Source organism: Vicia villosa, linkage group LG1 (genome assembly GCF_029867415.1).
Source record: "Vicia villosa cultivar HV-30 ecotype Madison, WI linkage group LG1, Vvil1.0, whole genome shotgun sequence".
Classification (NCBI taxonomy): Eukaryota; Viridiplantae; Streptophyta; class Magnoliopsida; order Fabales; family Fabaceae; genus Vicia; species Vicia villosa.
Window position 1 is genome coordinate 146,147,494 of NC_081180.1, and position 11,340 is coordinate 146,158,833.

Here is an 11,340-nt window from a genome sequence, read left to right on the forward strand (position 1 = left end):
ATCCCTTATATGTTCTGATACATTTTTTTGTGCTCTGATACATACTATCTGTTCTGATACATATTTTATGTTCTGATTCATTCATGCCTTGACTTTTGTTGTTTAGTTTGTTCTGAAACATTTCAGGATGTAGGGATGCTCTGATGATGCTCTGGTACATTCAACAATGTTTTGATACAATCTAGCATGCAATGATTCAAGAAGAAATTCAAAGCTCTGAAGCTGTCCTATGGAAGCAAGAAGCAGAAGCTCTGAATGTTGTGAAGTTCTAAGCATATGTGATCGTCTCAACTGAAATGGAAAATACTCAGGGAAGTCTTTTAATTATAAATTTCTTCCAGTATTTATTCCAGGGGGAGATTGTTAATCCCAGGGGGAGACATATTCACACACTATGTTTATATGCTTATGCTATAACTGTGTAATTGTCTTAGCCGTCTGATATTCTGATTGCAAATTCATATCATTTATATATGTTTTTGTCATCATCAAAAAGGGGGAGATTGTTAGAACAAGATTTGTTCTGATCAATATTCTTAGTTTTGATGATAACAATGTATATGAATTTTGCTTGAGATAATGTGGTACTCTAATCCTATGCAATTTCCATTTCAGGAAATATATAAAGAATATGCACAAAATCAGCGCAAGAAGCACTGACTCAGAAGGTTCAAGTATGCAACATCAGAACATGCTCTCGCAAGACATCAGAAGATGGTCAAGCAGAATCAGAACATGGTCTATTGAAGCATCAGAAGAACTTGAGATCAGAAGCAGAAGCACTGAAGTTCTCATGGTATCACGCTAGAAGCACTTCAAGGTCAGAAGACAAGAAGCTGCTCTGCACCAAGCTGTTTGACTCTGATTATATTCAAACGTTGTTTATACAAACATCAGATCAGAAGCAAGTACAAGATGGCAGGCTACGCTGACTGACAAAAGGAACGTTAGAAGCTATTAAAGGCAACGTCAGTTAAAGCAGGAAAAGCAAGGCTCGAGGTAGTTGACAAAAGAGTGAAACATTAAATGCAATGTTGTACGGATCACGCAACGCATTAAATGCTCCCAACGGTCATCTTCTCAAACGCCTATAAATAGAAGTTCTGATGAGAAGCTGAATACAACTCTTTGCGCAAAGACACAGAAACGCTGTCAAATTCAAAAGCTCTCAAACTTCATCTTCAACCTCACTTCATTACTGTTGTAATATCTTAGTGAGATTAAGCTTAAACTTTAAGAGAAATATCACAGTTGTGATTATAGCTTTTAAGAAGCATTGTAATACTCTTGTAAGAATTTGTTTACATTCATTTGTAAAGAACTAGAGGAGATCAAGTTGTGATCGGATTCTCTAGAAAGTTTTAGAGGGTATCTAAGCATTGTGTTCCTAGAGTGATCAGGTTGTGATCAGAATACTCTAGAAGACTTAGAGGTTATCTAAGTGGAAAACCATTGTAATCTTGTGTGATTAGTGGATTAAATCCTCAGGTGAGGTAAATCACTCCAAGGGGGTGGACTGGAGTAGTTTAGTTAACAACGAACCAGGATAAAAATCATTGTGCAAATTGTTTTTATCTTAAGAGTTTTAAAGCTACACTTATTCAAACCCCCCCCTTTCTAAGTGTTTTTCTATCCTTCAACGAGAACTTTTCCATAAGCTTTTGAGAGTATTGATGATGTCATTATGAAATATGACAAAGCTTTTCAAAAGTTTCGAGCCAGAAGCATATGGAGAAGCGTGATGGATTTTATGATCTATGGTGTGAGCACAAATGGGACAAATGGTGTTGGCTATAGTTCCTATGGCAAATATAATTTTGATAAGGAAGAAAAATATAATACTCTTCATTCCTATTTTGTCTCTGTTGGGTTTGTGCCTAAAGATAAAGGAAAAAAAGAGAAATATGCTTCTAAACCTAAGGCAAAACCTTCTCGCTTTAATACTTGTAAATATGATTATTCTGTTGCTAAACCCAAAGTTATTAAGAACCCTGGGAGAACTAACAAGAGAGGACCCAAGAAGTTGTGGGTACACAAGAAACAAATAATCTATGTTGCATATATTCTTAGCAGCACAGTTGAAACACCAGTCATGGTACCTAGACTTTGGTTGCTTGCAACACATGACGGGAAGAAGGCATATATTCTAAATTCTGGAACTTAAGCCTGGAGGCGCCGTGGTTTTCCGAGGTTATAAGAAGTGAAAGATCATAGGCTCTAGAACAGTTGGTAATGGGTGAAGTTTCTTGGTTACAAGGATGAGTCATACTTTGCATTACATTCAAAACAGAGTCTATACAAAAGACTCCATATGAATTGTGGAAGAACAAGAAATCTATTTTTCTTACCCTCATTTTTTATGCTCCTGTTTTATCTTGATCACTAAAGAGAATCTTAACAAGCTTGATTCTAAAGCTCAAAGTTGTATCATGTTAGGATATTCTAAAAGCTCAAAAAGATTTAAAGTATACAACAATGAAACACTTATTGTTTAAGAATCAACCAATGTTAGATTTGATGATAAGCTTGACCTTGAAAAGTCAAAACTAATTGAAAATTTGCAGATCTGAGATTACCTATTAAGGCGTTGAAGGTAATGAAGCTGCTACAAAAGAATAAGAGGTCATGGACTCAGAAGATGGTTAACCAGACGCTGTTGAAGCACAAACACATCTAAGGAAGCAAAGACAAGGATCATGACATTCTGAGGAACTGATTCTGGGTGACAAGACTGAACCAGCAAGAACCTAATAGTCTTTTAAACCATATGAAGCAATTCTTATGGGCTTGGTGTCTCTAAAAGAGGCTACATCTATTGTTAAAGAGCTCCTGGACAAAGATTGGATTCTGGCTATTCAAGAAGAACTCAATCACTTCTCAAAAAATGATGGCTTGTATGGAAAAGACGTGTTCTCAGCGTGTAGCCCTTCAAACTGATGTATGAATGTCTATGGTACGTATCTTTCTTTTCGTTGGCTTATGGATTGTGATACTTCATACTAGTGAAGTTCTCATATATCAGAAGTAGGCATGACAACAAAACTCGTACCTGCGGGTATCCACCCGAACCCACCCCGAAGTTGACGGAGAAAACCTATTTTGACTGGGTATGGGTTCGGGTTTTCTCCGATTACAAAATATGGGGACGGGTCGGGTAATGGAGATACTACTACCCACCCCGAACTCGTCCCATTTATTTCATTGTGTATATTATTATATATTTTTGTTCATTTAGAATATTATATATGTGGCCAAAGTTTTGCTATTTTAATTCGTATTTATTATTTCAAATATTTGAAATGTATGTATGAATTTTTTTGAAACTATTTCATTTTATTATTTATAAAGTAATTTAATTATGGGGAAAAAATAATTATTTGTATTAAAAAAATTGATTTTACTAAATGGATGGTGGTGGGGCGGGGATACCCGAACCCGTTTGGATCGGGTTTGGGTTTTAATTCTCCATCTCCATTTGGGGATTCAGGTTTGGGGGAGGTAATAACCGTCCCCGACCCACCCCGTTGCCATCCCTAATCAGAAGTATCCATGGTCAAAATATTCTCTTGAAAATTCCTCTGTCCGTTGGGAACTGAAGAGTTTACTTCATTAAATGAGTTGTCAGGAAAGTGAAAGGTTAGTGATTCAAATTAAGACAGTTGTCTTTTCTGAAAATACATGGTTTTGTCATAATAAAAAAGGGGGATATTGTAAGAACAAGACTGGTTCTACATATGGCCTTGAGTTTTGATGATAAATTTACATGGTATCTTAGAGAACAACTGTGTACTCTATTGGTTTTTGTCTGGTGTGCAGCTTTTGCTAAACAGGTTTTGACTCTGGTAAGAAGGCGTGTGATGTCATTAGATTCTGAACTCAACACTCTGGAAGAATACCTTTGGTGTGTTACAAATTTAAGTCAAGATACTAGAATTCTTCTTATGCAACGGTTCTAAGGAATGTTAGTACAAGAGCTTCTGATCGTGACTTTGCAAGGAAGCTTTGGAGGCTTTCTAAAGCTTTCCTTCTGTTGCCCAAAGTTTTGAAGATATTGAAGGCAAGTTTCTCCTAAACGAGTTCTGAAGATCTGAAAACATTACTTCTGAAGACCAAGTACTGAAGACTCTGAAGACAAGGTTCTGCTGAACAAGTTCTGAAGACTCCAAATTTAGGTTAAGAAGACTCAAATTCTGATCCTTCTACAACATACTTCAATCAACATACATCAGAAGCATTTGGAAAAATTGAAGATAAAAAACAAGACTGGCTTGCGTGAGATGGTGAGTATAAAAGTATGAAGTACACTGTGACCTCTACTCTAATAAGGTGGCGTAAGGACAATCCTTTTGGTACTTGTTGTCTACCATTTCCACCATGACCGTTGGGGACAAAACAATTGGTTTTATATTTCCTACTCTACCCTCCAACGGATCTATTTCTCAGCTATAAGAGGAGAACTTGGAAGAATTTGAAATCAATATACCGGTTTTCAAAATTACGCTAAAGCGCTACACCAACTATTTTTAGATATTCTTTGTATAGTTTTGTATTTTTAGAAAGGAGCTTTTGTTCATATCTTGCTATCTACACTTTTGTGTTGTTGTACTTAAACATTGTGTAATCTGCTTGTTAGAAGCATCTTTGTATACACATCTTTGTATTCAACGGTTGTTGATAGGTTCCTTGAGAGACTAGGTGTAGTCAGGATTCTCAAGAAGACTTTTCCTGCGGTCATCGTGGTTTGGCAATAAGGATCAAATGACTTGTTGGGCTTGTCAACAAGGTTGATCAAACTTATTGTGGTTGTCTGCAGCTTGACAATAAGGATCGCAATCTTGTTGGAGTTATCAACAAGGTTGATCAGACTAATTGTGGTTGTCTGTGGCTTGGCAATAAGGATCGACGGACTTGTTGGAGTTGTCAACAAGGTTGATCACACTTAATATGGTTTTCTGTAATTAGTTGATTATAGTGGATTAAGTCCTTGTGGATAAGGCAAATCACCTTGCAGGGTGGACTAGAGTAACTTAGTTAACAGTGAACCAGGATAAAAATAATGGTTCGTTTATTTTTATTCACTTGTTAACTTTGTGTTTAAGTTGCGAAAATATTATATTTGGTGCTATCCAATTCAAACTCCCATTTTTTGTGTTTCTCGCACCTTCAACGTGGCGTATGAGGTGTTTAGATGAAATTGACTTAAGTCATGGTAGAAGAGAAGGTAACAGTCCCTCCAAGATTTGAGGAAAAACCTATCATCCCCAACTCCCGCGTATCCACTAGGAAGTTAGGGATATTGTCTCTCTCCTTAGTGCTCGACCCAAGGAATCATCAATAAATACTCCAACCTCAAAACTTAGATATTCATTCATTAATTTCGTCAAACTCTAGTCTATTGTGTCTATTTCAACCAAGCATATTCTTCCTCTTTTATTCTATTTCACAAGTACATCTTATTTGGACGATAGTAGTCTTTTATGTATTAGTGAAGTAATCCATCTTTTCCCTAGATATTATCTGATTAATAAAAAGAATTTCTTCATATCCTTTCTTTCTTAAATCTTCAAATTGCAATATTAGTTCTCATGGTAAATGTTTCGCATTTGAAGAGATTAACAAGCATATTGTACATGTAGCACAAAGATTCAACAACCTATGTAGGAGATTTCTTCCAACTTATGGATTAGGATGCAAGTAAAATGAAAGTTGAAGACTCATACATCTTTCATTTTCCTATGGCTCTAAATATTTAGTGGCATGATTCACAAACTCTCATGTCACGTTGTAATGCTAATTACACAACTGAAAAGAAAACAAGTAGTCTTCCAAGCTCTTGAAATTATGCATTGATCTATAGCTCACACATTGTTCCAACCCTCTGATTCATCTCTTTTGGGATTCGTTTTGCATGCATGGAGCACGAAGTTACATGCTCTAACAGCCTCTTCTACTGTCAGATAGATCCAATTTCCTCCCATATCCTTCTGAAAGTGGGACTTGTTTAGTTTCTTCATCACCTCACTTCCAGGGTTCACCAACACAAGCTGCAATCACAGGAATGAAAATATTTCAAGGTTGAAAAAAAAAGTGCTACAACAAAATTTTGGTTCATGATTAGAAAATGACATGAGAGAAATAATTACTTGCTGTTCTTTTCTTTGAGAAATCTTGTTAATCTCTTCAAGCATACTTATTCCACTTGTATCAATATTCCCAACAGCTGCAAATAAAATTGCTTTGCAAGTTAGACTAGAAATTCTAATAACCATGTTTTGAGTAATTACATGTTGTAAATATGATCTTGTATTACTCACCACTCATATCCATTATAATATACTTCAAACTTGTCTCTCCTGTAGATTTAATTCTGTCTTCCTCTTCATCAATCCATCTTGAGATCCTATAAACAATAAAAGTTTTCTTGTATGACAAGTTATTCTCAACCAAAATTTTTTACATACTAAAAAGGGCAAAAATCCATATAATATCAGGTAGCTCACCTTTCTCTTAAATAGCTTGCATTTGCAAAGTAAATCGGTGCGTCAATCTTTAGAATTAGAATTCCCGGAACTCGATTTGCATTTGAATAATGCTCAATGTTTCTGTATATTGCAGAGTTTGGAATGTTTCCTAAAACAGATGTCCTTGGCCGTGCGATAAATAGCAGTAACCGAAGTACTGATATCACAATCTAAATATTCATAAAAGAACATATTAATTTTGTAAACTTGTTTATCAGAGTCAGAAATGTGAGATCAAAGTGGTTATTGATACATACTGCTATGACTAAGCCCATTTGAACACTGCCAAAGACAACACCGAAATATGCGCTAATGCAGACGACAAAGTCGAATTTGTCAATCTTCCAAAGATGGATGGCTGCTTGATAATCGATAAGTCCAAGCATTGCAGATACAATTATGGCAGCTAGTACGACCAGAGGAGTGTAGTAGAACAAAGGTGTTAAAAATAACAAAGTTAACATGACAGCAATTGCCATCACAATGTTTGATGCTGCTGTTTTGCATCCAGCGTTATAGTTCACGGCCGAACGCGAAAATGGTCCTGAAAGAGTCATCATTAATTGATTAAGAAAAGGTACATAGACATTTTGGTATACATTTGATGATGATGTTTAGTTTACCTGTTGTGAGGTAACAAGAGGTGAAAGAACCAACTATGTTCATGGTTCCAATAGCTATCATCTCTTTGTTGCCATCTATATGGTAATTTTTAAACATTGCAAAGCTTCTTCCCACAGCTATTCCTTCCTGAACAATATTATATCATAAATATCTAACATTCAAGATCATGTTGATATTGTAAAAAAGTATAATAAGTGCAACTCTTTATACTTAAATCTTATAGTAAAAAGTAACAGCCATCCCATGATGTACATGTCTTTTCACTACCAATAATTTTTCTTTATGCACTAAATATTAACTTATGCTTATAATGCTTTTGGTGAAGGACATGTGATCTGGTGTGCATTAAAGTAATTTTGTCTCTTGAAGACAGAATTTGACTTATATCCAAATATATGTATTATTTGACAAAAAATGCAAATACACCAATAATAAAGTTATTTCCTCAACCCCTTGTCTAGTTTATTTTCATTGTTCTTTACTCAAGGATGTGACATTTAAGAGTTGGGTTGTGTCTTTATTACTATTAGGCAATAAAGGAAGAAAACATTGAGTTAGTTACCGCAAGAGCTATGATGCCAACAATAAGTCCTGTCTTGATAGATGTGGTCATATAAGGAGACACGAATACCAATTCTGTGACTGAGATTGGATTTAGTCCTTTCTTCAATTCTCCAATCTGAAAAATGTGTCAATTTGGCAATTGCCAATTAATAGTAGCATTTTACTTCAAATAAAGATTTTATAATTCCATATATAATTTGATGCAATAAAAAATGTGAACCGTATATATGTAGTCATGATTTTAGAAAAATGAATGATTCATTGGCAGGTCCTACCATGTAAAAAGTACTCATTGAATATGGATGGTATCGTTTTCGACCCAACAGCATTTCACAGTGTTTGGCTCTTTCCTGTGAGTGCGTTGTGACGAAATATATACTATTTAATTATTTTTATTTGATAAAATCATAATTAAATTCAGTTGATAATTGAAGAAAAATATGAATAAAGTCATAATATAATATGCAATATAATTGAAGGAATAGTGACTCACCACTTGAACGCCGTGATTTTCTGCATGTGTGAAATAAACCAGTAAACTTCCCAATATAACGGACGCTAACGGCGTCATTGCTGATACCCAAAAGAATTTTGGTTGTCTTTTGCTCTGCATTAATCAATTAACATCACAAATTAACCAAGATAACAATTAATTAATTAAAATTATTTATTATTTAACACTACCTAGCATTTATTATAGTTCATAGAAATAAATATGTTAATTTTTTTTATGAATATATGTTAAGATTTGACTTACGAAGTATCTTGTGATAAGGAGAAAGAAAATGAAGACACATCCTAAAACAGCGCTTTCCCATCTCCATTGATGAACTTGCGTAAAAACAGAACGCAAAACTGATATCAGATCAGCACCATGGGTGAAATGTTCAAGACCTAGCATTGGTTTCAGTTGCTGCAGACAAACCACCGTGGCTGCTCCGCTCATGAACCCTACAATCGCCGCATGCGACAGAAAATCCACAATAAACCCTAACCTGCACCACCACCTCATGTATTAGCATTAATAAATTATTAAACAAAATATTTTAATTCATCTTTGTCAACATCATTCATAAAAATGTACAAATTCGACAAAATTTTGCTACATTTAATCTGTGATAGTTTCAAATAAACCAGCTCAGTTGGTAGTTGTACAAAAACATTGGATAATTGATTGTGAAACGAGGCGAATCTTATTGCATAGTGCAAAATGGCAAATATCTTTGTACAAGACAAAACACAAAGAATGGCAGAAGATATGGTCATGCTTAGGATAGTATATATATATTCTTACTTTTATGATATTCCTATTATTTTATTTTTTTTCCGTATCTAGTATCTTATATACTAACGTATCATTTCACTAGTTGTAGTTTACTTTATGACAACATGGTACACTTTTCAACATATTACTATTTATTATTAGAGGAGTAATTAGTTGTTAATGATTAGAATTTTTTACCTGAAGAAGCCCAACGAAGCTTGCAAAACACCGGCAAAGAATGTTGCTGTGAAAGCAAGGTGGAGATAAAGACTTGGATTTTGGTTTGGATTAACTTCACTGGCCAACATGGAACCCATCAGAAGAGATCCAACTGCCACTGTCCCAACTGCCAAATCTCTTGAACTTCCCATCATAGCATAAATCAATGGCGGTATAAAGCTCGAATCTACACAAAAATTAACAATAAATTTTACTGATAAATAATTTAACACTGTTACGTGCTCAGGTTAGGTTCGAATACAGAACTTCTGGTTAAGCTAGTGGTATAAGCATATCTATGATTTAGTTATTTGAAAATTTTAATCATGCAACTTTCACTTTGGTTCAAGTAGTTTAAACATGCTGATCATATGATGATGGATTTGATTTTCATAACATGTTATTAATTTTAGTGATTAATTAATTTATTTATTTATTAAAATGAAATAAATTATATATTGACTACTATAAAGTAAGAAATTAATACTTGTGATACTCACATAATCCAAGAATTGGAGGGAGGTTGGCAAGTTTGGCATAGCTAATGCCTTGAGGAATAGCCAAACTAGCAATAGTGATTCCAGCTATGATATCAGATTTCAAGAACTGAAAAGTGTAACTTGGTGCCCATTCAAATATTGGAAATAAATATTGAAAACCAAGCACCAACTTTCTTGAAGCTGGTTGATTCTTAAACTTTCTCAATGGATCATCTGGAAAGAAAGTCTCTTTCATTGCATATTTCATAGACTTCAAAAATGGTTGTGGAGGTGGAATTTCCACACGGTGTTGAACATGGTTCTCACCAACGTTGTTCATGTTCATACCTGAACGAGGGTAATCATAGTCCACGTTACCCATAATCTTCTCAAACAACTATATGCACAATTAAAATAGCTGTGAAAAATATGATATAGTTTGTATCTATAGGTTGCAGATGGTGTTTTTGTGAACAATGTTGAAGTGAATGAGAACTGATACGGAAAAAGGAATAGAGAGAAGCTAATGAAAAAGATGAAGGTGGTGTTGAGAGTTTGAGACACTTTGGTTGTTCTTCATAACATGGCTTTATATAATGGTTTTTATTAGCATTGGAAATATTTTATTTATTTATTTATTATATTCTAATAATATTATGTAAATATATTTTTTTATTTAATTTATTTGTGTGTTGAAATTTTGAGTGCGTGTGGGGGTCCCAAAAAAGTCATGGAGTAAGGGTGGTTAGTGGGGAGGATACCCAAACATCCCACATTTGTATTCTTTGAATAGTAATGGAAATTTTGGATCTGCCACCTTGTGCTATATTAATTTTATTTTGTTCTTTGTAATATGAATGAGTCAGATAAAGTTTTATGATTTGTCTACCGAATTACATGTGGAAGCAAAATCAATGAAGCTCACGTATCTTGATTTGAGCTTGTTTGGAATACTATGGTTTCATTTCATTTCAATTGAATCCTTGCAATCATTGAACTATTTACTTGTCAATTATGAGATATGGATGGGAAGTTTATAAGAAATGTGTTGACGATAGGGTTAGGTAGATTTGTCAATTTTATGTCCAAGACTCTTCTATGAAAAATAAGTAAATTAAAGAAGTTTGTGTTAATTCTAACAATATAATTATTGATGAAAAAATTTCTAAGTCTTATATCGGTTTGAGATAAAGTATTTGAACGAGTTTATATAGAGTGATATTTTTTATTTTATAAGTTGATTTTGTAAGAATGAGTTAGGTCAAAACTCTAATATGATATTAAAGTCTATTGATCGGACTATGGGTTAATCATTATTTATATTCAGACACCAAATCCGAAAAGGATGTTAGGCGCGAGGGGGTGTATTGAAAAAATCCAAAAATCTCACATTTAGGGATGACAATTTGGCCCATACCCCATGGGTACCCGCAAAAAATGCCCACAACGGGCAGGGAAAAAACCCGCAAAATGAATACAGACACGGGTAATTACACATTAAAATAAGTGGGTATGACTGCGGGCACGGGAACCTTACTACCCACCCCGCTTCATACCCGCACTACATATTTATTTAATATCATTTGTATTATTATATAAAAATGCACACATTTATCAATTTTTTTAAAAATATATCCCTATTAAACTATTACACATTTTAATAAAGATG

General features: G+C 34.4%; 1 protein-coding gene across 1 annotated transcript; it reads right to left on the bottom strand.

Annotated features, from left to right (window-relative positions):
- Positions 1-5,580: 5,580 nt before the first annotated feature.
- On the bottom strand, positions 5,581-10,251 carry LOC131644432 (sulfate transporter 3.1-like). The gene is made up of 11 exons (XM_058914929.1): positions 9,693-10,251; positions 9,172-9,379; positions 8,467-8,704; positions 8,203-8,316; positions 7,708-7,824; positions 7,145-7,271; positions 6,779-7,065; positions 6,501-6,691; positions 6,315-6,400; positions 6,144-6,220; positions 5,581-6,044 (listed from the first exon to the last, which is right to left on the bottom strand). The coding sequence occupies exons 1-11, from the start codon at positions 10,051-10,053 to the stop codon at positions 5,859-5,861; spliced, it is 1,992 nt and encodes a 663-aa protein (XP_058770912.1). The 5' UTR covers positions 10,054-10,251; the 3' UTR covers positions 5,581-5,858.
- Between the last annotated feature and the right edge of the window lie 1,089 nt (positions 10,252-11,340).

Bases quoted from the DNA above. Each gene is read 5' to 3' on its own strand.
- LOC131644432 (XM_058914929.1), bottom strand. From the start codon at position 10,053: ATGGGTAACGTGGACTATGATTACCCTCGTTCAGGTATGAACATGAAC. The intron at 6,692-6,778 runs GTATGTATCAAT...ATGAATATTTAG, and splicing joins AAATGGGCTTAGTCATAGCA to ATTGTGATATCAGTACTTCG. The intron at 6,045-6,143 runs GTAATTATTTCT...CTGTGATTGCAG, and splicing joins CTCAAAGAAAAGAACAGCAA to CTTGTGTTGGTGAACCCTGG.